Source organism: Pogona vitticeps, chromosome 12, assembly GCF_051106095.1.
Source record: "Pogona vitticeps strain Pit_001003342236 chromosome 12, PviZW2.1, whole genome shotgun sequence".
Lineage (NCBI taxonomy): Eukaryota > Metazoa > Chordata > Lepidosauria > Squamata > Agamidae > Pogona > Pogona vitticeps.
Window position 1 is genome coordinate 9,386,518 of NC_135794.1, and position 26,936 is coordinate 9,413,453.

At 45.1% G+C, this 26,936-nt stretch overlaps 1 protein-coding gene across 2 annotated transcripts in view; it reads left to right on the forward strand.

Moving 5' to 3' along the window:
• The first annotated feature begins 827 nt into the window (after window positions 1-827).
• EDC3 (enhancer of mRNA decapping 3) overlaps window positions 828-26,936 on the forward strand; it is a 28,013-nt gene continuing 1,904 nt past the window's right edge. Inside the window, exons 1-6 of one of the 2 annotated variants that reach the window (XM_020803821.3) lie at window positions 828-968; window positions 2,739-2,916; window positions 4,560-4,870; window positions 12,678-13,010; window positions 21,378-21,531; window positions 23,585-23,802. In XM_020803821.3, coding sequence (XP_020659480.2) covers window positions 2,753-2,916; window positions 4,560-4,870; window positions 12,678-13,010; window positions 21,378-21,531; window positions 23,585-23,802 — 1,180 coding nt within the window. In that variant the 5' untranslated portion in view covers window positions 828-968; window positions 2,739-2,752. Of the gene's footprint in view, window positions 969-1,587; window positions 1,707-2,738; window positions 2,917-4,559; window positions 4,871-12,677; window positions 13,011-21,377; window positions 21,532-23,584; window positions 23,803-26,936 lie in introns of those variants that run through there. The other variant, XM_020803822.3, reaches the window with a different exon arrangement.

Below are 26,936 nucleotides of genomic sequence, written 5' to 3' on the forward strand. Positions count from 1 at the left end.
TTCTGGATACCCTGGACTGCCAGAAAGATGAATAAGTGGGTCCTAGATCAAATTATGCCTGAATTACCTCTGGAGACAAAAAATGTTGAAGCTGAAGCTGTCTTACTTTGGACACATCATGAGAAGGCAGGGTTTTATGGAAAATATAACAATGCTGGGGAAGGTGGAAGGCAGCAGAAAAAGAGGAGGACCAAATATGAGATGGATTGACTCCCCAAAAGAAACCACAGGCTTGAGTCTGCAAGAGCTGAGCAGGGCAGCTGAGGACAGGGCGTTTTGGAGATGGCTCATTCATTGGGGCACCACAAATCGGAGGCGACTTGACAGCACATAACAGCGACAACCCCAGTTTAGCCCTACAAACTTTTCTTGCTTTTTTTGGAAACAGACGTGCAAGGAAGAAAAATCTTTTCCTCCTATGATCTCTGTAAGAAATGCCTATAAAACATGTTTTTTTTAAAAAAAGGTCTACTGTTTGGTGTAAAATAGTCATAATCCTTGGCCACTGTAAATGGGGTTTATGAGATTTGTAGTCCAAATTCTTCGCACTAAGGTATGAGAATCCTTTTCCTCTCCAGATGCATTTTTTGCTTATAACTCTCAATAGTCCCATCTGGGTGGGCCAGGAATTCTGGGAACTGTAGTCCCTAACACCATTCCTCTCCCCTGAGTCGAGAACTCCCCCCAACCAACACAAGTACCATAGAGAGTCCGAGAGCAGAGCGGCCCCACCGCGAGAAGAAGGTTTCTCTCTACAGAAGCGCTCTCACAATCCTCTGCCCCCCTGTGGGCGCATGCGCGCCTTCCTATGCCCGCCAGAAAGCCTAGGGAGGGCGAGGCGGAAGTGACGTCAAGCCACCGTCAGCGTGTCAAGGCGCTTCCGGAGCGTAAGGAAGGTTTGAGGGGAAGCGGAGTGTGGGACCAAGACAAACAACCGACTTTTCTGCTTACCTGCCGCCCCGGGCCAGGTGTGGTTGTGGCAGAAGGAGGGCTGCCGGTGGGTGGGTGTGTCGGTTGGCGGGGGTGGGTGGTCGTGGGAGGCCTTGAGGGGAAGGAAGCGGGACGTGAAGGAAGCTGCGCTTCCCCTCCCCCCCCCCCCAAAAAAAGGCTCTTCTCTTCAAGTATCACTCCCTCACACACACACACACACACGGCTTTTAATACTAATTGTGTTGTTACTATTTTACAGAGAGCCTCACGGATCTAACTAGGCAGAAAAAAAAATCAATCAGTTAAAAAAAATTAAGAGTCCCTGCCTGCGAGGAGTTTACAAACTTTACAATAATAAAAACAGTATTTTAATGTTTACTTGCTTTTAATTAATCAGTTGTATTTTAATTAGGATATAGTTTAATTGTGTGGGGTTTTTTTAATATTTAGCTTATTACGGTTTTAATTCTGTTCTTTTTAACGTTGTGAGCTGCCTTAGGTCCCTTTTGCCAAGAGGAAGGCAGCCAATAAATAAAACAATAAAATAAGTAATAATAGCTGCACTGCTTTCTAGCGCAGTCTTTGCTGGTAATTTCCAAGAGGGAGGCTGTGTCTCTCTCTCTGCTGCAGCAAAAGCAGCCAGGCGTCTTATGGCATTTTTTAAGAAGTTTTAAGAAGTTTTATTTAGCATAGGCCTTTGTAGGTGGGCAGCAATCCTCTCCTAACAGTTTTCTGTATCTGAAGACCTGGACCCACAAAAGCGTATGTCAGATAAGGTGTGTTAGTGTTTAAGCTGCTACAAGACTCCTTGTTATTTTTGGTAACAATTTTGTTCAGCTCAGAGATTTGGAGCATTGTTTTCAGTCAAAATAATACTTGTGACTGATCACATGTGTATGAAGATGAGGTGCATAGGTTCCTGGACACAGCAGGGATGGAAAAGCCTATAGTGTTATTTGCTTCTTTGAGGATTTATATAATTTATTGTCTGTAGCAACAATAATGATTTGAATTATTGAGCATGTATATGAATAAATGAGCATGTTTCATTTTCTTCTGTAGTCCTGTACATTAAAAGATGATTAGGGCTGATGAAAACTACAACAAACAGTTGAAAAAGAACATTTTGAATGTATACTTTTGAAATAGAAAGAAAACTGCGCTAACCAGCAAGCAGTGTTTCACATTAATATTAAGTGTCTGAGACCTGGGATTCTCCCAGTGATTCAACTACCCTGTTTCCCCCAAAATAAGACCTAACCTCAGAATAAGCCCCAATATGATTTTTCAGGATGCTCGTAATATAAGCCCTACCCCCAAATTAAGCCCTAGTTAAGTGAAAGCCCACCCTCCAGCATGGTGCAGTAACCAGAAGAGGATGAGATGACTGCATTTGAATAAATGTAGATTGTTGTACATGAAAAAATAAAATAAAACATCCCCTGAAAATAAGCTCTAATGTGTTTCTAGAGCAAAAATTAATATAAGATCCTGTCTTATTTTGGCGGAAACATGGTACGTGTCTTACAACCGCCTTGTTTAAAATGACCTTCTAAACTGATGCAGCCACAATAATCTGTCCCGCATTCAAAAAAGATCAGTGGGTAACAAAAATGAAAACTGAATGATTAAAGAGGACAGATGTTTTGGCTTGTGCTTAGAAACATTCCATGCTTTTGCAGCTGAAATCACTACAGCTGTATGGCAGCAGGGGTTTGGTGTATTGGAAGTGGATGTGAGAACTGAGTCATTGAGAGGGTGATATGATACAAGAAGGTTGACCTCATGTATCCCCCTTCATTTTGCAGAGATCAAGGAAAATATGGCCACAGATTGGCTTGGAAGTATTGTCTCAATCAACTGTGGGAACAGCCTAGGAGTCTATCAAGGAAGAGTATCTGCTGTGGATCAAGTCAGCCAGACAATCTCCTTAACGCGGCCTTTTCATAATGGAGTCAAATGTTTGGTACCTGAGGTCACCTTCAGGTAAATGTATCTTCTGACTGCTTTCTTTAGACTTTTGACTGTTAATTCTTCACCTTTACAGGCCAACATTTAACTTGGGGCCAGGGCAGGTATTGATATTTCATATTTGTAGTCAATGTACTCTTTAACTTTCAGCTTCGCTGGGCAGGGCTCCACCTCACTCGCGAGTGATTTTGCTCTTGTATGCGTGCAACTCTCCCCCCCCCCCGCACGCAGGGTTCCATTGTGACTGGAACCTAACGCGATCACTGTGCAGAGGGTGAAGTCAGTTGCAGGGAGAGCTTAGAGGGAACCTGTTTGTAGTTCATAATTGTGTATTTCATTTCCAGAACTTTGGTGACAGATCTGTATGTAAATGTTTTTTTTTAATGGAACTGTTGCTTGAAGGTTTTGAATAAATAGGCTGACCTATTTGAGCAGTAGTACTGTACTAAATTTCAATGTTGTTGCATCTCTGCCTTATTGTACATTGTATTTGAGCTTTTTTTGCGAGTTTATTTTGTGGAGACTTTTTAAAAAACCCACAGGAATTCAACAGATTCTGAAAAAAAAACAGTAAATGATAAATTGGCTAGTAAGCCATGTTTTCAGCTCCTTTTCTGGACTCCTATAATACTCTCCTTACGCAAACCCAGAAAAAAAATCCAACAATTCATGCAGAAGACCTTTTTGCATGAGCAGAACAGACAAAGAAAATGCTGTTTCAGGGCTTGGAACAAAGCAAATTGGAATACTGGTATGGAATTTGCAGAGTCCTCCAAGGTGCACAGCTCTTAGTAATTTCATGGGCTGTATAACTTTGGTTTGGAAGCTTAATTCTGTAGTCTTATAGAGTGAAATTAAAATTGAAGAAGTACAGAGGTATTACATTGCCATGAAATATTAGAGTAGTTTTTAATCTCTGGATACACATATTCATTTTGTTTCTGTACTTATTCAGATTTTTTCCCTCATGTTGGCATTGGTATGGCTGAATATTGAGCTACTTCTGAAGGAGCTTGTGTTTTCATGATAAATACAGCGAACGGTTCTGAAATGTTAGATAGAAAAACTCTAGAGGCAATATATCATTAAACACCATTTTCTGGGATCCATAGCCAGAGGATTGTAGCCTTCATTTCCAGAGATTTTGATCCTCTAGTTGTCACCTGTGGGAGACTGAATGTTAGGTGAGAGACTACCAGGGCTTTTTTAATATAGTCTTCCCTTCATCCTTCAACTTTTGCTCTCTTCCAAACATTTAAGTAGTTCTACTGGGTTATGATGAGAGTACCTAAAACTGGCTAATTCTCAATAAAGTGTCCCTAGATAACCTCTCCTCCTGGTTTGTTTTATTTTCAATATGCAGAGGAAAATATTTGATTTGTAGTTTGGTGATCTGTTTGTGTCTAACGAGATGTAGTGCCATCACTTGAAAAGATGGGTTTTGGCCCATTTTTGTTAACTTAGGCTAACTCTGAGAGCTTGTTATTGAGGTTTGTAGTGTTTCCCAGCTGTATAACTGAAGGGAAGGTTGTTGCTGGTAAGGGAACAAATACAATTTTCTGATCAGCTAAATGCCAGCTACAAAGGCCTTACATTTCTGTACTGGGAAAGGCCTGACTTAAGATTCACACCTTGTTTGGACCTCTTCCTTTGTTTAGGGCTGGTGATATAACTGAACTGAAGATCCTGGAAATTCCAGGCCCAGGTAATAATGGACCATGTGGAGACTTTCAGCCTAATGACCTTGGCATTCCTAGTATTGGATGCTCAGGGGGTACCAGCCAGAATGGTACTGGCAAATTGCTGAAGAAACCTAGCAGTGCTCCCCAGAATATCCCAAAGAGAACAGATGTGAAGTGTCAAGATGTTGCCATTTCTCCCCAACAATATCAGTGCTCCAAAAGCTACATGGATCGGCACATGGAATCCTTGAATCAGTCCAAAGGCTTCCGTCGGAGGCACAACTCATGTGAGTATACTGTGGCCAGACAGCATTGTTCTTTCTTTTTACCTCAGTGATCAAACGGTGTTGGCAAGGTGGTTCTGATTATGCTGTGTTGCTAGAATTGTTCCACCTGTTTTGCCCATGCCCCCCTCTAGAAGCTCTTGAACTGGACCTTTGAGCTGCCATCTTATATTACTGTTCAACATGAGAGGGTGTGAAGGTTGAACTTCAAAACAGTCTACAGATACTGAAGAGTGGGCTCTCAAGTTGACGTCTCTGCAATCTCCTTCAGGCTGGTCACATTTTCTGAGGACGAGTTCCTTTCAGTTCAGAAGAATGTGTTGATGTGTTCAGGAGGAATTGCGCTTGTGTTCTTGCAGGAATAGCACGGGTTTGGTATACCGGAGCACATAGGCAAAAGTTAATGTTCTTGCCATCATAGTCTACTTGATTTCTCATAACAGCTTCCAAAGCCATGCACAAGTAGCCGGACACATGAGGCAGGGCCACTAATAAGAGAACAGTGTCTGTGCCTCGTGCCATTCAGTTCGTCCTTTCTGTCTAGTCTACTCAAGTAAGATGGGTGACTTTGCTTTTGCACTTTACAAGTCTTAGCTTCCCTCCTACCTTCCAAAAGTGAGTGGAGAGCTGAAATAAAAAAATAACTTGTTTTATACATTGTGTCTTTCTACCATCTCCTTCCCCCCCCCCCATGTCTCAAGAAGTCCAGAGAGGAGGAAGATGGAGATGAACACCCATGGGCTGGGATTGGAAAAGGAAGCACGGCTTGACAGGACTGACACAGCTTCCTTTTGGTGGCTGATTCTTATACCCCATGCTTCATGTTCATGGTTGTAAGAAGTCTTGTGTGAGTTTTAAAAGGGTGTGATTTGTTGAGGCAGTCCCAGTAACAAAAGAAAGATTAGGGTCTTGTCATAAGGTTCATAAGGAGTTTTGGGCGGTTCCGAAGTATACACAGAAACTGGAGGAGTTTGGTTATCTGTAACATAACATTTTTTTATTTAATTCTAACATCGGTGTATCTATGATTACTTCACTTGGCATAACCGAGTCCCAATCACTTAACTTCCTTTCTACTCTACCAAACGGGTCAACAGCATGGTCTCTTTTCAATACTGGGGAGCTGGTCCAAACCTCTTCTTGTCGGTTGGCTTCCTCAGAGGTGCGCTCCTCACCACGCATATGGTACCGCAGCAGGGATGGCGGGCCCAATCCCCCTCGGCTGGTGGTTTGTTGAAGGTAGGATCTGGACACCCCACCTTCCTCCAGGGACCACGTCCCCTCCAGAACACCACCACTGTCCATTCCGTAGTCTCTATGATGGTGATCCCCTCACCACTAGACACAGGGGCTTGGAGTAGCCCTCCGACCTTCAGGTTCGGAAAGTCCTTCAGTAAGTCCTTTATTTCTTTAGACGTCTTCTCTTCCTTTGATCTCTGTCTAACATCTGCAGCCACTTGAAAATCCCAGACACCAGTCCCTTCTTTTATCTCCTCCTCCCACATGTCTACCCACTGCTCCTCCCCTTTATCCTTTCCCTCCTCAGGCAAACAAACCTCAATCTTAACCCTTTCCTGTTCCTTTTCCTTTCTTGGTTCATTTCCCTTTTCTCTTTAGTGTCCTTTCCATCAGGAGGAGATGGCGCACTCTCAGCCTCCTGACCTTCACAGGTCTCTCCTGTTTTCTGGATGAGGGGACTGAAGGAGCCCTTCTCACATTTGCTGATGACATAAAGCTGGGGGGGGGGGGGAATTGCTAATACTTTGGAAGGTAAACTCAAAATTCAGAAAGATCTAGACAGACTTGAACATTGGGCCCTATTGAATAAGATTCAGTTCAGTGGCAGAAAAAGTAAGGTCCTGCACTTAGGCAGGAGAAACCAGATGCACAGGTACGTGATAGGTGGTACCTGGCTCAACATTGGTACCTGTGAGGGGGATTTAGGTGTCCTGGTGGCCCACCACCTAAGGATGACTCAGCAGTGTGCTGCAGCTGCCAAGAAGGCCAACACAGTCCTAGGCTGCATCAACAGGGGGATAGCATCAAGATCATAGTGATTGTACCACTCTATACTGCTCTGGTGAGGCCACACTTGGACTGCTGTGTTCAGTTTTGGTGAACACAATACAAAAAAAGATACTGAGGCAGAGAAGAGCAACAAAGATGATAAGGGGACTGGAGGCTAAATCCTATGAAGAATGACTAAATAGCTATGTTTAGCTTAATGAGGAAAAGACTTTAGGGGAGCCATGATAGCAGTCTTCCAATATCTGAAGGGTTGCTACAGGGAAGAGGGCATTGATCTATTCTCCATTGTGCCTGAGGGTAGGACAAGAAGCAATGGGTGGAAACTTGTCAGAGGGAGATAACCACCTGGAAATAAGGAGGAATTTCCTGATGGTGAGAACCATGAAGCAGTGGAACAACTTGCCTCCTGATGTTGTGGGTGCCCCATCACTGGAGGTTTTCAAGAAAAGATTGGACAGCCATCTGTCCGGGATGGTACGAAGTCTCGTGCCTTGGGCAGGCTAGGTCTTATCTTTGGGGAAACAGGGCAGTATTAATGGTTCAGGTTTTCATGTAAAGACTTGCAATAGAGGCACTAACCTCACCAGAATAATGTATTCAGCTCTTTGATTGGCTTTTAGCATTTAAAAACTGTCTTTTTCTGTTTTCTGTTTCACTTAGGAATTTCTGTTCCTTTTGTTTGCTGCTCAGTGTTCTGAATATTGTTCAATTGCAGTTAGTCGTTATGAATAATAGCTATCATTTATTTGACTTTCATGGCTGTATTATCTTCCTGTATACCTCAGCCAAGCTGCACAAACCGAAGTTTGCTACTCTAATTTTCTTTGCAATTTCTGCCTGCTGCTTAGAATTCAAAACACTTACTTTAACTGTCCATGCTTTCCTTCTAAAATTGTGTCGTTCAGTTCTTACTGTCTACAAACCTAGTAAGAAAAGGTTAACAGGTATAGGTCAGAATCCTATTTGCAAATGCAGAGCATAACAGCTCCACAGTCGGAGCACTCTGCGTTTGCTTCTCAATTTTCCTGCTTTTAGGGACGTGGTGGCGCTGTGGGCTAAACCGCAGAAGCCTGTGCTGCAGGGTCAGAAGACCAAGCAGTCGTAAGATCGAATCCACGTGACCAAGTGAGCTCCCGTCGCTTGTCCCAGCTCCTGCCAACCTAGCGGTTCGAAAGCATGCAAATGCAAGTAGATAAATAGGGACCACTTCGGTGGGAAGGTAACAGCGTTCCGTGTCTAAGTCGCACTGGCCATGTGACCACGGAATATTGTCTTCGGACAAACGCTGGCTCTATGGCTTGGAAACGGGGATGAGCACCGCCCCCTAGAGTCGAACACGACTGGACAAAAATTGTCAAGAGGAACCTTTACCTTTTTTACCTTTCCTGTTTTTGGTTACACCCGCTGGATGTCTCCATGTTCAAGTGTTTTCTACTCATGCAAGGGGTTTGTGGGTTCCTCCTTGCAGAAGCACCAAAAAAGGGATAACCATATGAGCAGCTGGCCATTGCATGCACAAAAAATTCAGATGGGATAACATCCATAGTCTATAAATTTAGATTATCAAGGCACAAGTATTGTACTTACGTTCTTTCAGTGCAGTAACTTAACCACTATGCAAAGCAGGTCTGAAAACTGCTTGTTATATCAGTAAAAGCTATGAAGCAATGATGTGGAGGGTGGGTCAAAGTTTTTGCTCTTCCTATGAGCCTTCACGTGATGCAGTCATTCATGTGGGGGCCGTAACACTTAAAGTGATTCTGAAATTAAGTTACTGTATTTTCCCATTTATAAAATGAGACTTTTTTCTAAAATAATTAGAGATAAAATTGAGGGTCGTTTTATACATGGAAGGCAGGAGGAGGAGGCTGAGACAGAGGCGAAGAAGAAGCCCATGATCGGCCGCTTCTCCCTCCAGCAAGGGTAAAAATTAGGGGGTTGTCTTATACATTGGGGGGTTGCATACACGGAAAAATATGGTATCCCTGATCTAATGCATCAGTTGACCCTTAGAGGCATTCTGTATTCGTATATGTGAGTGTGTGAACTAGGAGCAGTGGAAGGAGGTATGCCAGTAAGGGAATAGGTAGCATACCACTAGAACAGATGGCTTGGCTGCAGAAGATACTGGGTTGGCTCCTTGGCATTCCAGTTCAAAAGGGCCTTTGGTAACTGGTGCTGAAAAACCTCTGCTCAAGACCTGGGAAAACCAAAGAGAGAGTACAGAACTAGATGGAGCAGTACTCTCACTCTGTCTGAAGAAGTTTAGTATATTCATTCACATCTGCATCATTTCTCCATAATAAGTCAGAAATAGATTATTAGAAACAGACCGGTTTCTTGTCTGCAGTGTTCCGTTATGGAGTTTTCAGGGAACTATTTTTTAAAAAGTTTAGTGGAGCACTTTTTACATGTCCATCCAGGGTCCTGTTCAGCCATTCCTTCGCGATCTCTACCTGTGCTGCATGAATATCCTCACCTCTGGTCTAGCGTCTTTCAGACAGAATTTCAAGGGGACTGTAAGATGCTAGCCGTAGAAAACATGAGTGGCAGAGGAGCCCAGGGCAAATGATACTGAGTCTTGCTGTTATAAGTGGTGGCCTTTATTGGGTGTGCATTCAGCTGACCTCTGGATGCCCTGCGCTATGCGTGCTGAAGGCTGGGGGACAGCTAGCTCTTTATAATACTGGTGCACGAGCAATCGGTAAACAAACAGTGGCCCTGTAGGTCGTGCAACAATGGATTACGTGCAGGGCTGGCACTCCACTCTTTCACGCTAGGGCTGGCAGCACGGACTTGAAAGGGATTTTGCAGGAAGGCAGCCAGCCTGCTGGAGCTTTCATGTGCTCGGTTTGTTGGTTGTAACTGATGACTGACTCTGTCTGGGAGCCCTTGTTTACCTTTACCAAGGGAGGGCCCCCTTGTCCACTGGCAGATGGCCAAGGGACTCTCTACGGCAACACATCTCGCCAAGGCAAACTATTCTAGAGTCAGGCTGGCCCTTTGGTGGAGTGCAGATGCCTCGTGGAGAGTAAACTTTTACGTTCCCAGGGGTGTGCATTCTAGGCGAGCCGGAGGGCCACATTTTCACCACAGCAGCTGCCATGGGCTTTCCTATCCTCAGAAACACTAGAAAGTGTTTTTTAAAAAAGTCAAAACCAGAAGGATCCAGATGTTTCTAATTTTCGGTGTTTCAGGGGCTCCTCCCACTTGTTTTATGTGAAACCTGCTGCTCCTGGAAGCATTCAGGAGTGACAGAAACCCATTCATTTGTGGGCTTAGCAAATTTTGCCTTAAGGGCTGTATGGGGCCCATGGACTGTGCTTTGTCCACCCTTGATCTAACTGAGAGTCGCCTTAACTACAGCCTTTATTGTGTTTTCAAAGCCTAAGACGGGATCAAGAGAGGGAAGAGCTACTGGAAGGCTTCGCAGAGGACATGCACTCTGGCATCTTGAGTGTAGATCCGCCCGCCCGGTGGCACGGTGGTTGCCTTGCACAGCACAGGAGAGGCTTGTTCCTACAAAAGGCGCAGGAGTTAAGTGGTGCAGCTTTGTTGACTCTGGATGGCTAGCCTATTTCAGTTATGTGCAGGCTATCCTTGGCAGAGTCACAAGGAGTCCAAGCTGTACATCTCATGGCAGATGATGTCCTGAGTGACATATGAAGGATTTATAGGGCAAATGGCATCTCTTTGACTCCCCAGAGGATGTAAGAGAGTCAGTTTAATTAATTGGCCTGAGTACCTTTGTTACTTTGGATCCTCTGGCTTTATGGTATAGGTTCCAATCAGGAAAGTACATTCCTTCTGTTTAGAAAATATATTACATTTGCTTCTTCTCATATTAACATTGTGAATCAGCAAAGAAGTGCTCCCAACCACAAGCAACCCATTTCTGCAGAAAAATACAACTGTTTTTAAGTTTTAACACTCCAGGAGTGGTCAGCTTCCATATGACCAGGAACCATTACTGCCCTCCCCTTGATCTTGGAGGATCACAGCTCCCTCTGACCAGATCACAAATTGCAGACCTGAAAATACAATGGGAAATATTGGCCCCCAGTATGTAAATTGTATTTCCCACAGGCCTCTGGGTCACACAATTAGGCTATATACCTGAACATGTGACCTGTGTTTAAGATAGTAAGAAGTCATTTGGCAGGTTGAAATCGATATGGGGGGGCGGAATTGTGTAGGCATGGAGGCCATATTGACTCTACATGGAGCCCATGATTGTTCTCTGCCCACCCTTGCCCTTGGACATTTATGTTCTGGTCCCAAGTTTTGCAGGTAATGTCCATTCTGGTTGCAGTAGTTTTCACAGTAGAAGCAACAGTCAGCAAGATTTTAGAGCTAGTAAAAATTGGTGTGGATTGAATAGCGGATCTCTTCAATCCCAGTGTTTTTAACTTTTCGGGGGCAGTGGTTTGGCTTCCGTTCAGCATTTCTTTTGGAAGTCCGTGGAAAGTATTCTGATTGTTGTTTCTGCTACCCAGTGACAGTTTTAGTTCCACCAGCATTCCAAGCAATTTGGCGATTCGAGACCCCTTTGAAACTAGCCACTCCCAGTGCTTTGTACATCCTCAGTTTTCGAGGGAGAGAGTGCAGAATCACTGTAAAAGTAGAAGACAGCTGGTTTGTAGATCTGAGTCTGAAAAGATCCAAATCACACAGTTTGGCAACAATAAAAATAGGTTGACGGGCTACTGAGGTACAAACAATCTCTTCTTTTCCATCAGGCTGTATCAGTGAGGAATTGTGCTCTGAAAAGACTTGGTCAGAATGGGTTCATTGCAGGCTTTGCCTGCCAAGGTTTCAGGGCCAGTCACTCATAAATACATTTAATCAGGATAGGTTAGAAGGTTGGGACCTTGAAGAGTTGGTGCCAGTCCTTCATCTTGATGGGCCAATGGCAGCTTCATGTGTTCAGGAAAAGAAAACTTTGGAGGCACTGCACCTGAGATATGATCTCCCTTTGACACCACCTGCCCAGCTCAGAGGTGTTAGACTGCAGCTCCCTTCTTTCGTAGACTGATGATGAAGTGAGTTGTGCTCCAGTGCATAGCACTTCCTGCTGTCTTGAGTGCTGATTCAGGTCATGAGGAGTTGTGATCCAATACAGTATGTCTGCATTGGGTTCCCCATCAAGTAACAGCTATCTTACTTAGGATGTGAGCTGCATTGGACTTAAATCCATCTCGAAGCTTATGAAAGTTTCAGGATTTCTGGCCCCTTCGTTGTGGTGTCTAGCTCTCTGGTGTATGTTTTTGGAGTACTGGGACAAGTTGTTGCAGGCAAGATAAACTGCACACCCCAGGATTCAACTCTTGTGTTAATATGGCCCTACACGAGGTACAAACTTTTGAATTTAGGATGAAATTAAATATATATCTGAAGTGTGATTGCACATTGTTGATAGTTTCCCTTCTCCTTCCCCAGTGGTGTTCTCCTGCAGCACTGAACATAAAGAAGGGCAGTAAGAAAAAGTTGCCAGGGCAAGTGGGCAGTTGTTTTGGCAGGTTGGTTGGTTCATTGGTTGGTTGTTTTTTACTCTGCCTTTCTCCTTGAAAGGATCCAAGGTGGTTTATGTCATTAAAAGACAATAGAAAAGCTAAGAAGAGTGAGTATACAAATACTAAAAAGGCTCGGACAAATACCATACAGAAAGACATAAGCAACGCCGGAGCACATTTGAGGCAGCCAGGAGCAGGAATCCACGTAATGGTTTGTCTGTTGCCTATCAAAGTGTCTTAGAACCTGTCTCTTGCCTCTGTGTTTTCAGGGTCCTCCTGTAGCCGTCATCCAAACCAGGCAACTCCAAAGAAGAGCGGCGTGAAGAACGGACAGATGAAGAACAAGGACGACGAATGTTTTGGAGATGATATTGAGGAAATCCCAGATACGGATTTTGATTTCGAAGGGAATCTCGCCCTCTTTGACAAGGCCGCTGTGTTTGAGGAGATTGAAACCTACGAGAGGAAAAGCGGCACTCGCTCAAGGGGCACTCCCAACGAGAAATCAGCCCGCTATCGCCACGATGAGAATATTTTGGAATCCGAGCCCATTGTGTACCGACAAATCACTGTGCCTCAGGCAAGCAAAGAATTCTGTACTGGTAAGCATCCCTTTTTAAAAAACCGAGGCAATGGGGCCGGGAGAGAGAACGGTTTACTGAAATGGCGTTAAAAGTGCAGGCTTGTTGAGTTCGTTCTTCTAAATGTTTGACATCTGTTTTTTCTCAGCACAAGCCACTTACTGTATTTATTCCATAGATTGGATGAAAGCAATCTCACAGATGGGGAAGTAGCAGCATATAAAATTGTAGCTGTGAATAAATATTTGGCATGAATGTGGCACTTTCTGAGCGTTCAGAAGTGCTCTGTGTATGTTCTCATAATCCTTACAGCAGCTGTGAAAGGTACACCAGCAGAATTCTGTTATTTTTAGGAGATGCTGCAGCATGAACTGAAGCTGAGTGAGAGACTTGCATTTGTACAAGGACATGGTCTGTGGTTTATGGCTTGAATGATTGACATTGTGGCTCACACCGCTCATGCGCTCAGCCACTGCATTGGCCTTGTTCTCTTGGTTCTGTAGAACATCTTCCCTAGCAAAATACAAGCTTCCATTGCAGTATTGCAGCTGGAGTTTTTTTGTCCACATAATGTGTAGTCAAAGTTGACGGGAGGTAGAGCCCATGCTTCATAAGCTTGTAAAATTGATCTGTGTTGTTCATCTTTTAAAAATAATGTACTCAAGAAACAGGTGGTTCGAAGGGCCTCTTGCATTTGACAGCAGCCAAGAGTACTGAGCTAGATTTGCTCACAGTTCTGTAGAGCTGTTGCAGATCTTAGATTCCAACAGATGCCTCTGGGTATCTTGAAGGGTGATACCAAGGAACTCCAGTTTCAGAATGAATATCTGTCTATGGCTGTAATCAGAGTGAAAATATAAATCATTGTTCTGTCCCTTTTATATGGATCCTGGATTACGTATCATCCAGTCATTTGCCAACCTGCGCTTCTGAGGAAGCAGTATGAGCTTTCCTCACTGCTCACCAGCTATCTATCACAAATGCAGTAGCCCAATTTGTTGTGGCAGTCAAGAAGACTTGTTCTTGTTTTGTCAGGGATCATAACGTTGTACAACAGCTGCAAGTATAAGCAGCGAGTCTGGCAGTTTGGAAGGATACTGTGATCAAATTCATGATAAGCGTCTTAACAAGTTATTGTAATTACCTGTTTTAAATGGGGGTGGGGGGGAAATCTTTCCCCCCGTTTTATTTATTGTACATTGTACAGTAAAGGCCTTTGGTCAGAAACAATAAGGTGTTTTATAGTACCCTTGCAATGGCTTACCCATACAGTAATCTAACTAGCATCCGTGTTAGTCTGTTGTGGGGCAAGAGAAACCAGAACTTGTAGCACCTTTGAGAGTAGGCTTGTTTTTTAGCTTCCGTAAGCTCTCGCTTCTGAAGAAGTGTTCTCGGACACATGAAAGCTCATGAAAAATAAGTACTGAGCTAGGTGCAGGAGTATTCTGGCCTGGTCTACAGCATCTCTGGTGGGGGAATGTTGAGAGTGTCCTGTAAATGCCTTTTGGAGAGTGGGGTTCGGGTGTGTGTGTTCCACTGCATTTATCTTTGTAGACGACACAGAGAAGGTGGGTAGCTGGGCACTAGAGCTAGAAGTGTTGACCCCGGAGTGGAAAGTGTTTATCAGGAATGTGCCCGTTGGTTGGAAGGGTGCTTTGAAGTGCCTGGTGTCATTATCCTCTCCTTTGTTCGTGCCAAGGCTACGTGAGCTGTGTCTGCGTTTGCCTTGGCAGCTGTGAAGTAATACCTGGGCCTAAACCTATCTCCTTCCATTATCATGATTACTGAATAATATGATCCACCTTCCAACCCAAGCATAATTGAAGCTTGACTGCGTCCAGTGTCGGTTTGTGGCACTGTTGTTATTTTTCAGGTCGACACGCCTCCCCTTTGATTGCCTTCCACTCTGAGTTTATTTAACATGGTCTAGTTTTGATAAGCCGGTCTGACCGGTTGGCCCTTGCGTGAGTGAGGAGAAGGGAAGTCCTTCTGGTGCTTGCACGCTCTTGTCAAAGAGCAATTAGGGCAAAGTGTAATAAAGCTCTTGCCTGGCTGCTTTTGCGTGTAGCAGTGCCGTGTAATCTCACACCTTATCTTGTCGAACACACTTCAAACAATGGCCCCTTCAATTCAGGGCTGAGAGTTCCCAGAGACCTAAGTGCTAGAAAGGGAGCACGCGATAAGGATACATGTGCCCTTTTCTGTTACAGGCTAGGCCCAAAATAGGGCTGTGTGTGTAAACAAAGATGAAATGCACAGGATCCCACCAGTGTAACCTGTTATACAACTCTCATTTATTTTATTTCATTTCATTTTATGTGTGTACGTTTGATTGATTGATTGATACTTACCTTACCTTAGTTTATCTTCTTTTTTTAATTTTAAGGAGAACATCCCTCAGTGTTGGAGCCTTACAAAACTAAAAAATCTTTTAATTTTCTGAACCATGTAGGCAGGAGAGGTGGCTTGTGGTCCTGATAGGAGGAAGGAGGGAGGACACAGGGCAAGGCAGGAGAAATTTATTAAGGCTGTGGCACATGGGGATGACAGCTGATGTTGGCTGGCTGGAATTTGTCTTGGCTTCTTGCCCTGTCTCTCTCCTTCACCCCTTCCTCCCATTTCTGACTGCAAGCTCTTTGTGACTTGCTTAAGATCTCACTGAATCAAGTGCAGGATGTAACAGCCAGATCCTGTGCATATATAACATCAGGACCAGTCAAGCATAGGATTGGGTTGCAGGTTTCATGGGCCTAGAAGAAAACGTTCTTTTACAACTGTTCCTTCCCAAAATCCACGTTGAGCGGTGACTATCACAAGCTTTTTAGGCCTGAAATGGAGATTGGGCAGATATGTGGAGGAGAACTCTGGAAGGGCTGCTAAGGATAACTGCTTAGTATAATTGCCAAGGTGAGAAGTGTTGCAAAAAGGCTGCTTGCTTCATGCAGTTTTTCAAGGCTTCCTGGAGACACCTCTGCGGTCATTACTGGAAACATGCCGTGAGATTATATAGACCAATGCTAGGACAGAGCTGCTCTTCGGTCTAGAGTTCAGCTCCTTCCTCCATGGTCCGTAGTACCTCCGTAGGTGAATGGAGGGGGAAGCCGGTGCTAGTTAAGAAATCTGCATCTCCCAGTTAGGAAATGGTGTGGTTTCTCAGCATCATGTTATCCAGGTGTTGGAAGAAGAAGAGAACAAGATCTTAACTGAGTGAAGAACTTCATTGGATCCTTGGATTGGAAAACGTGGGTTTGAAACTAAGGGTCTGTTCTCCACTGCAGTCCTCCAGTGTTCAAGTTTCGGCAGTTGCTGAGTAAGTCTTTCTTCAGAGCCGAACGCCGCTGCTGAACCTTGTGTGACTCTGAAAGGGAAAGCAAGGTGAACACAGTGGGACTAGTTTGGCTAATGCCACATCTTGAGTGACTTTGAACATCCCGTGTTATTCTTTTTTTTCCCCCTGAGCTATCTACTTTGTGAAGCTGGTTTCAAGAACAATATTGTATTTGCATGGGTGCTGTATGCCATAAAACTGATTAAGGTGAGGCAGTTATCTCAATTAGTTTTTAACATGCAAGGTCAAGCTGTATAAACAATTTGCTTTTCCCACGTCTGTAGTAAAACTCTTTGCAGGATTTTTTTAAAAACAAAGGGCCTGATCACACGAGGCAAATGTTCCCCCACTTCTAACAATACCTTCCATACCTCTGTTGTACTGAATTGTGCTTATATGGTATATATACCTGGACGAACGGTCTCATTTTTAAAAAATGTTGCCAGTTCATTTCTTCCTGTTTGAAACAGTACGGCTGGCTACCCTGTGGAACAGATTTATTTTCTCTCTTGTCTCCTGGGGCAGTGCAGCCTCTTACTTTATATATTTTTTTAAAAATTAAAGCCCCTGACCCATGCCTCCCTCCCGCCCGCCACCAGCAAAGGCCAGGCATATCGGCTGCCACTCCTCTGACAATTCCCGCAAGGCAGGTGCCCTTCTTTGAGCCAGCACCTTGGTCCTCGCTGCTCTCCCTTTTCCCGGCGAGATTGACATTCACACATGCAATACGGGTAAGGAATGTTCTGGTACATTACTGGAGCAAAATAACAGCCCTCCCACTGAAGGGGAAATAAACCACACTGCTGGTTGAGAAAATGATGCAAAAATAGTTGTGCGTTGTGTGACCAGAAATTTATACAACAATCTAACAGGTATAACTAGGGAACATTTGCCTTGTGTGACAAGGGCCAAAGCTTGATTATGTCTTCATTTGGTCCTCCAATGACTATGATTTGTTAGATTCTTTTTGTCTAAAGCAATTTGCTGTTTCTCAGACTGTACTGCACTAATAAACTATGACTTGGGCCAGTTTGTGTGACAGTGGAGATGTGATCACAATTGCTCAGAAGGAATTTTTGTTGATTTCAGTGGCTTGGTAAAGAATACAGTGGTGCCTCGCTAGACAATGATAATCCGTTCCACTGAAATCGCTGTCTAGCAAAATCATTGTCTAGCAAAAAGCAAATTGTCATCTAGCAAAAATCGGTTTGCGAAGCAGGGACAAAACATTGTCCAGCGAAATTCCCCCATAGGAATCACTGTTTTGCAAATTGCTATAGCAATCACAAAAAGTCAATGTCTAATGAAAAATCTGTCATGTGGGGTAACTGTCTAGCGAGGCATCACTGTATAGGGATCATGTTCCATGTGGCCAGGTGTAGTGATCAGCCCCCCCCTCACCTGTCCGTCACAGCTGAACCGTGAAAAAGGAACCTATGAGTGGACGGAAGGCGGAGCCAAGGGGGGAGGGGGCTGGATATAAAGGCTGGTGTATGGAGTCTGAAGGGGGGGATTCTGTGAGTGAGAGACAGTAGGAAACTTAAAAGTGAATTAAGAGTAAGTTAGAGATCTGTAAGAACACTGAATGGAACAGAGAGTTAATAGAGTTTTAAAGTTAAAGTAGAATTGATTCAAATACAAGTGATTAGCAAACTGTGATTTACCTATTGAATATTAATCATATGTTAACTTCCCTGACCTAATAAATGACTTAAGTTTTAAAAGCACACAGGTCTCCATGATTAAATGGTATTAAGGCAGTAATACCTGGTGGCAGCAAAGAAAAAAGAAGAGCAAGAACCTCGTGAAGGCCTGGGGGAATAGGGGCTTCAGAGGAGATCGCCACACCAGGGATCGTTAGAATGGAGAGTGTTGAACTTTGTAGATCTGGCCATGTATCAAAATCGCGCTGTCACAACTATTGTATATTTATTTATGTATTTAATATCCGTACTGCCCATCTGTCCAATGGTCACTCTGGGTGATTCACAGCAATCAGAGTGACATAAAAGAAAACATAAACACAATCAGAGCAATAAAATCAAACTAAATGATCATAAATTAAAAACATATTAAAATAGTTGGCTGTTATTTATAAAAGGCTGGTGCTCTCAGCAAGTGTTTGGTCGGCAAGCTTTAAAAAGAATAAAAAGGTTTTAAGAGATTTCTTAAAAGACAGCAGGGAGGGAGCCAGGTAGATTTCAGATGGCAGTTCATTCTACAGACGGGGCACAACCACCGAGAAGGCCTGGCTCCTTATTCTCTCCCTCCGGGCCTCCCTCAGGGTTAGCACCCTTGGTCATCCTGCCTGGGAAGTGTGAGTAGGATAGACAGTACCTGTTGTGTGTAGGCATTCTGCCACTGCCACGTACTTCTTTTCATGTAAGTGCAGATGACATATTTTTGCCTGCACTAATTTGGACATCTAAATCGATATCCCAGATTTATTTATTTATTTAACTTATATGCCGCCCACACTACCCGAAGGTCTCTGGGCGGCTTACAGCATTTAAAATACAATAAAAAGGCAAAATAAAAGGGCAAAATAATTAAAATGCAATTAAAAACATATACTCTAAAAATTGCCATCCAACCCACAGCTGATATTATTTCAGTTAAACTTCTGGAACAGGAAGGTTTTGACCTGGTGCCGAAATGTCATCAGCGTCAGCGCCAGACGAATCTCAGTTGAGAGGGCATTCCATAGTCTGGGGGCAGCTGCCAAAAAGGCCCTTTCTCTACAAGCCCTTACCTCCTTAAGGGATGGCTCTTTCAAAAGGCCCCCCTGCTTAGATCTTAACTGCCTGGTAGGTTCATATGGAAGGAGGCGGACCTTCAGGTATCCAGGGCCCAAGCCATTTAGGGCTTTATACGTCAAAACAAGCACTTTGAATTGGGCCCAGGCAGCAACTGGTAGTCAATGTAACTTGAACAGAATCGGCTTGATATGTCCCTTAGCGGCCCCACCACTCACCAGCCGCGCAACTCGATTCTGGACCAGCTGTAGTCACCGGACCGTCTTTAAAGGCAGCCCCACGTAGAGCGCATTGCAGTAATCTATGTGAGATGTTACCAGTGCGTGTGTAACTGTCATGAGACTCTGCTCGTCCCGGTAGGGCCGTAGCTGGTATAATTTCCACAGCTGAAGGAAGGTGCCTCTGGCCACCGAATCCACCTGGGCTTCCAGTGTTAGACTGGGGTCCAGGAGCACCCCCAAGCTGCAGACCCTGTCCCTTTAGGGGGAATGGTGCGAACTCCCCTGGTAGATCTTCCATTTAGCCAGGATGGGCAAGGGTCGAGCGGAGAACAGATGCATAAAGAGGGCATGTACTGCAGATGTACAAGGCTGGTTGAAGATTGGGCCTATCTTGTTGGGTGCTTCTCAGCTAAGGGATGTTGGTTTTCGATATGTCCAAGTCGTAAATGAAACAGGGCATCTAAGGACAGGAAATAATATAAGGACCACTTCCCAGAGCAGAGTACTTTCCCAGAGGGGCCCCAATTAATCTACTTGACCATTTTTCCTTAGGTAGCAAAACACTGGAAGGTCTCCATCCACAAGCCTGTTTGGCTTGCTTAAAACTGCTTCATTTGTACTTGAACCTTTGTGAGACGCAGAGGACTTGTGGGAACTGATTTTTGTAGAGTGATAAGTGCACTGACTGCCTCGATAAAGCTGCCAATCATGAGGACTGTATGTTTCCTCTTGTATCAGAGAGACTGGCTGGATAGCTCAGTGAGTCAGAACCTGAGAGTTTGATTCCCCAGTGTGCCTTGTAGACAAAGAGCCAGCCATGGTGGCCTTGGGCAAATCACGTGGTCCCAGAGCAAATGAATAGTAAATTACTTCTGAGTACTCTGGATATGAGAAGGGACCACCATGTGTCAGAATCAAGTGAGCAGTATGCAGTTAATTAATCAGAAACACAGTGGCTCTGGGGAATGTGAGTGAGGAGGAAAGAGTGAAGTTGCCTTCACCTCTCCTTGCCGAGCTTGCCAGAGGCATCTGTTCGGCCGTTGGCACTGGATGAGATGGACGGGGTCCACTCAGATCCTTCTGTTCTCTCTTTCATGGGAGTTCAAACTCTGTCAGTTTATCAGTGTTTCTTAAAGTCGCATCTCAATACAGTTCAAAATGTATGTCTGTATATATTCTTACCAAAATGTTAACTTCCAAATAGAGGTGGGCACAAATCACAGGTTCACGCTGGTTCGTTTTTAACCCAAACAGATGTTCAGTGCTTCTCAGCCCCACCACCTTTGGTGGGCATCCACTCAGAGGCAGTGCCCTGCCTGGGCACTCCTTCTGAGTGGGCACCCACGAGAGGAGGTGGGGCTGGAAATGCCAAACACCTTTCAGATGAAAAACAAATTGGCATGAACCAACGGTTGAGCAGTTCGTGCCCATCTCTACTTACAAAGCTAAATATATAAACTCTGTATTGAGACCATTTTGTTCTCTGTAATGCGTTCTCTCCTCTTTTGTTGGCCTAGCCCAGCGATGGCAAACCTATGGCACACGTGCCACAGTTGGCACGTGGAGCTCTTTTTGCTGGCACGTGAGTCATAGGTTGCCAGATCGCTACCCCCCCCACCCACCCCGTGCAGCTAAACCTCAGGAGGTGGCTGCAGCTGGTACTGGCACTTGGGCAGGTGGATCTGGAGCAACTGGTGCTGGCAGCGGAGGGGGCTTGAGGCACCTCCGTGCTGGGATTCCCCTTTCCACCGCCACTTCCGGTTCCAGGTCCGCAACGACAGCACACCACCCACTGTTTTTCTCCCCCAGTTTGGGCACGCGAGCCCAAAAAGGTTCACCACCACTGGCCTAGCCTGTACTGAGCTGTTCCACACCGTTGTGTAGAAATGGAATTACTTAAGCACTGACTTGTTATTTCCCAAAGAGTTTGTGACTGATGCTGTGACTGGGTTTCAAGCAGACCCATTTTTTTTTGCAGCAGTGTCATGATGGCTTATGTAGGCACGAGGTCTCGGGAGCCAGCCGTATTCTTTTTGCCAAGAGTCTCCCAATGAGTACGCTCTCTCCTCGTTTTGCCTTTCAGACTCAGGACTGGTTGTTCCAAGTGTCTCTTATGAGTTGCACAAGAAGCTTCTTTCAGTGGCTGAGAAACATGGGCTGACACTAGAACGGAGACTGGAGATGACCGGAGTCTGTGCTAGCCAAATGGCCCTGAGTCTGCTTGGAGGGCCCAACAGGTAAAGAGCTTCTGTAGGACATCACATGCTCTGCTTGCCCTGTTCTTGTGTCTCTTGAGTTTAAGCTGCTCTTATTAAGGGATGGACTGGTCTGGTCATAGAGGCATTCCAGTGCATGCATTCTGGCTCTTGGCTTTTGGAGACAGATTTGTTATTGAAAACCTTTCTGGTTCATTGGAGCATCGTAGAAAAAGTTGACCAATCCCAGCCAAACAGACTGAGTTGGGTCAGAAAAACTTCGCCTATTTAACTTCCAAAATTTGTTACTATGAGCCTTAGTTTCTTCCATGAAAGCAGTGGTTCCCAACCATGGGTCACCCAGGTGTTCTCCCACGGCAGTTCCCAGAAGCCTTCACCACCAACTGTGCTGCCCGAGGTTTCTGGGAGTTGCAGTCCAAGAACAGCTGGGTTTCCCAAGGTTGGGAATAGAGATGGGGGTATTAATGTACGAATTACGAATATTCTCGCACAGGTGGCAACAATGAGGGTCCAGCCCCTGGGGCTGGACGGTCAACTCACCGATCTGCCACTGGCGTGGGTGCCACAGTCCTTCCAGTGACTCCGGAGATCGTTATTTGCAAGGCACTCTTCGACCTGGCAGGGAGGCTTGTCATCCCACCTCCTCCCAGTAGTGGCGAGTGGATCGCAAACTTCGGAGTCATTGGAGGGATTGAAGCAGCGGATCGATGAGTGGACCGTCTGGCCTCATGGGGCTGGACCCTCATTATTGCCACCAGTGTGGTGGTATTCGTATAGTTGGGAACCACTGCATGAAAGGATTTGGGGAATTGAACATGTTACCAGTAGGTTCCTTAGCCTCCTGTTCTTGGGTGCTGCCTGTTAGCTTGAAAAGAGTGGGAAAGAAATGCTACAAATGAAGCAAATCAGAGCATTGCCTGGATGTCCATCTTTACTATTGCTCTACAACAGGGGTCACCAACCACCGGCCCGCAGCCCGGTACTGGACCGTGGCCTTGGAGACAGATCTTCCACCCCCCTGCACGTACTCCCCCCCCGCATGCCCACATGTACACACCGCCTGCCCACCCTCGAGTGCACCCCGCCCACTTGTGCATGCATCCATGAGTGTGTGGGGTGCCCCTGCCCCCATGCACGGACCCCGACCCCCGGGTCCACGGCTTGGAAAAAGTTGGGGACCACTGTAAAGTCTACAATATCTGGTAGAAACACCATCAGCCTCCTTCCTCTGGGAAAGGAGCTATTGGTGTTCATCTGCATCTGGAGCAGCCTAGCTTACTGCACAGCTGGATGGAAAACTGCCAGTATTTTTGTCCAAAAAAAGTAACATTTCCAGCTTGAGAAAAAGGAGACTTCCATATATAACTCCTAATGAAAGTGATTGGAACTAGAATGTTAAAGGACTGAAATATTAGATTCTCAGTCTCCTTGTGTTGTCAAGAGAATGATTCTGATATCTTTCCTTCATTTGCTGCTGTGACATGTTCTAAATATTCTTTAATTGCAGATAGCTGTTACAAATAGTAATAATCAGTTTAGCTGAGTTTCTTATTTGTAATACTTTCGTTTATAGTGGTGGTTCACAACCATGGGTCCCCAGCAGCGTACCCTCTTTCGGCTGTGCTGAGCGGGGCTCTGCCTCTCTCGCACATGTGACTTTGCTCCTGTGCATGCACTTGACACACACCCCACGCACATGCTGTGTCCCCCAGTGCGATCACTGTGCAGAGGGAGGCAGAGGTATGCGCACCCAGCTTACAGGGAACCTTCGGTCCCCAGATGTTCTTGGACAGCAACTCCCAGAAATCCTGGCCAGCACAGCTAGTGGTGAAAAGGCTTCTGGGAGTTCAAGAACATCTGGGAACCACTGCTTTATAGGCATATGTGCGTCCTCTGTAGATAACCGTTTTCCATTGTGAATGTAGATTGACAGTTGTCTCCCTCTTGCCTCCTGACTCTTATGTATTTTGAAAGTGTCTCTTTCGTATAAGGAGGCAATATTTAAAAAATTCCATATGCATTTCCAGGCAAGTGCTTGTGATGCTAAAGACTGTTCACACATCTTAACTTGCAGGCTGAACCCTAAAAACATTCACCAGCGACCCACAGTTGCTTTGCTGTGTGGACCTCATGTCAAGGGGGCCCAGGGAATCAGTTGTGGCCGGCATCTTTCCAATCACGATGTACATGTCATTCTCTTCCTTCCCAACTTTGTCAAGATGCTGGAATCGATTACCAATGAACTGACGCTTTTCAGCAAGACCCAGAGCCAACAAGTGTCCAGTGTCAAAGGTAAGCTGCCGTCAGGCCCAGCGCCTGCCTAAGTCATGCCTCAGTGCCTAAGTCATGTTATTGCAAAGCCTTAAGGCAGCCAAAAGGTTAAACAAACAATAAAAACTCCACAAACAATTAAAATGGCACATTAATAGGAAGGATAACTGTAAAGAGCCAGGAGGAACTGGTAGTAACTTCAGAAGGTGGAGAGAAAACTAAAAGAAGTTAGATTCCGCCAAAAGCTCATGAGAGGAACAGTCTGAATTTGGCAGGCTTCTAAAAGAAGTGTGGGCAACATGTGGATCTTGAACGTCCGTTTTGCACACACATGCTTGCTCCAGTGGTGAGAAAGCTGCGGCAAGGCACCCCATTCAGACTGCAGCTACTACAAACTCCTGGAAAGTGTTCTGACGCCCAGGACTCTGTGTGATGCTCTGCCTCGGTTTTGCAAGGCTCCTGAGTGAGAACAACAACCTGCATACATGTATGCACACTCACGCACCCACATCATAGAGCCACTGCAGTTGCCGTGAGAGTTTGGTGGTGGTCGCAGCTTCAGTGGCCATGATGAAGGGAGTGTGGGGCCTCTGAGGTTTTGTGAGGCTGACAGTGTCTTTCCCTCTACCAGAAAAGTTACTTAATCTTGTCTAATCAAGAAGATGCTAAAATGAGCAGTGCCTGGCAAGTCTAGCTCGGGGGTGGGTGGGGAATTCCCCTATTTGGGGGCAAGCAGATAAAAGGGGCTTTCTCCTTTAGCCACTCACTAAGCCTCACCCAGATAACAGCCTCTGAAGAAGGCCTTGACAAGAGGGCAGCTTCTTTTGATGGTCCAGGGCCAGGGCTATTAAAAACTTCAAAACACTCATCAAGGTCTGACTTTGTAATCATCAAAATAAATGCGTTGGTCCAGAATTCTTTCATTCCAGAGCTTGAAAAGTTCCTTTTAAGAAGACACTCTAGAATGAGATGGTCAAAGCTGGTTTTAACCAAGCTCATCAGCTGACGCTGTGGGCCGTTGCTCAGTTATCAATGGCTTCTGAATGTCTGTGAGGGTTCAGGTTTGGATTTGCTTAGTGTACCTTCTGCTTTAGGTTTAACCTCTTCAGACTCGGACACAGGTTCAGGTGGTCACACATGAAAAATTGTAGGAACTTCAGTAATACTATTGACATCAAGATGAATATTGGCTACAGTGGTGCCTCGCATTACGATGTTAATTCGTTCCAGTGAAATCGCTGTAGAATGAAAACATCGTAAAGCAAAATTAAAAAGCCCATAGAAAAATGCATTAAAACCCGATTAATGCGTTCTTATGGGGTTGAAACTCACCGTCCAGCGAAGATCCTCCATAGCGCGGCCATTTTCGCTGTCCGAGCAGCGAGGAATCTGTCCCAGAAAAGAGCGGGGAGCCTTTTTTTTTTTTACCCGGCAGCCATTTTGAAACCGCCGATCTGCTGTAGGAAAATTGTCATTTTGCAAGAATCGATTCCCAAAGCAGGGAACCGATCATCGCAAAGCGAAATTCCCCCATAGGAAACATTGTTTTGCGATCACTTTTGCGATCACAAAAACTTCGTCGCAATGCGATTTCATTGTAAAACGGAGCGCTCGTCTTGCGAGGCACCACTGTATCTCCTCTCTTGCCAATGGGACAGAAAAAGGTTAACCAGTCTTGGTTAACAAATGGGTTATCTTGGCTAACATTCCAGGGTCCTGATTGGTTTATCTGGTCCCGGTCTCTCACGGTTGTCCCTGGTGATAATGGCAACAAGGGGGGGGGGGTTCTCCCAGGTACTCCTCCCCTGTCGAGCATTCACCCGGTTCGAGGAAATCCCAGGTCCCCGGGACACTCTCTTCTCCATCGTCTTTTGTGCCCTTTTGTGTTCTCTTTGGAACAAATTCCCTTCCGAGATCCATTTGGTCTCTTCGCTGGGCATTTTTAAAAACCAACTTAAGACCTGGTTATTCAAACAGGCACTACTTAAATTTCTTCTTCCCATCTTGAACCATTGTTTTCATTGTATAATGCTGTAATTTTTGTTATGTATTAATTGTTTTTATCTTGTCTGTTGTGAGTCGCCCAGAGTAGACAATGTCTAGATGGGCGGCATATAAGTGCAATAAATAAATCAATAAAATAAATCTCTCTTTCTCTCTCTCTTCTCTCAGCCTACACCCCCCACCCACCCCCCTCTTGTGCTCCTTTCTCTTCTTCCCAGTAAGATTTCTGGGGAACCACTGCCCTCCTTCTGCACTCAGCTTCTTCCCTGGACACCCTCCATCTCTCCCACTTGTGCATCCCGAGATTCTCTAACCAGATCCATTCCCATGCGGGTGGGATGGGATCCTCTCCGTCTTCTTGCTCTTACTTTCTCCTGCCTCCACTAAAAGAGATTTTGTGCCTTCCCGTCTTCCTTGTATTTCCATTCGCACCAACTTTCTCTGTCTTCCCCTCCTCTGTGACCACCTTTTAAAATGATTCCCCCAGCCTTTCCACTTCTCCCGGATCCTGGTCCGTTTCCTATTTCATGACCCCTTTATGGGAACCTACATGAGTGGTAATCAATGCAAAAACTTTTGTTTTGTCTACTTGGAGAAGGTAATGAATTCAAGCTAGCAGCACCATCTAGTGGCAAGAGATTCAAGTATTTTTCACTTATTTGTGGTCAGTTGGGATGTCTGAATCAAATTTCTCCACTGACAAGCAAATGAAAAACGAGTGAAAGGAGCCCCAACCTTGAAATCAGGCTTCTGAAACATTGCCTTCATTCTGTTTGTTTTAAAATAGGAATTAGGCAAATTAGACATCTTGTCCTTCAGTGGCAATGCTTCTTTGTTATTCGAGTGGAACATCGATATGCAGGTGGCAACACTTTTCAGTCCAGTACAACAGGGATAGGCAGCTTGGGACCTTCCATATGTTTTGAGCTACATATTGTAAGCCCAAGCAACATGGTTAAGGCTAAGTGCTTAGGGGAACTGTTAAGCCATAACATCTGGAAGGCACCAGATTACCTACATAGGTGGTTTCCGAACCTTGGGCTCCCAGATGTTTTTTGGACTAAAATCCCCAGAAGCCTTCATCACTATCTGTGCTGGCCGGGATTTCTGGGAGTTGTAGTCCAAGAACATCTGGGGACCCAAGATTCGGA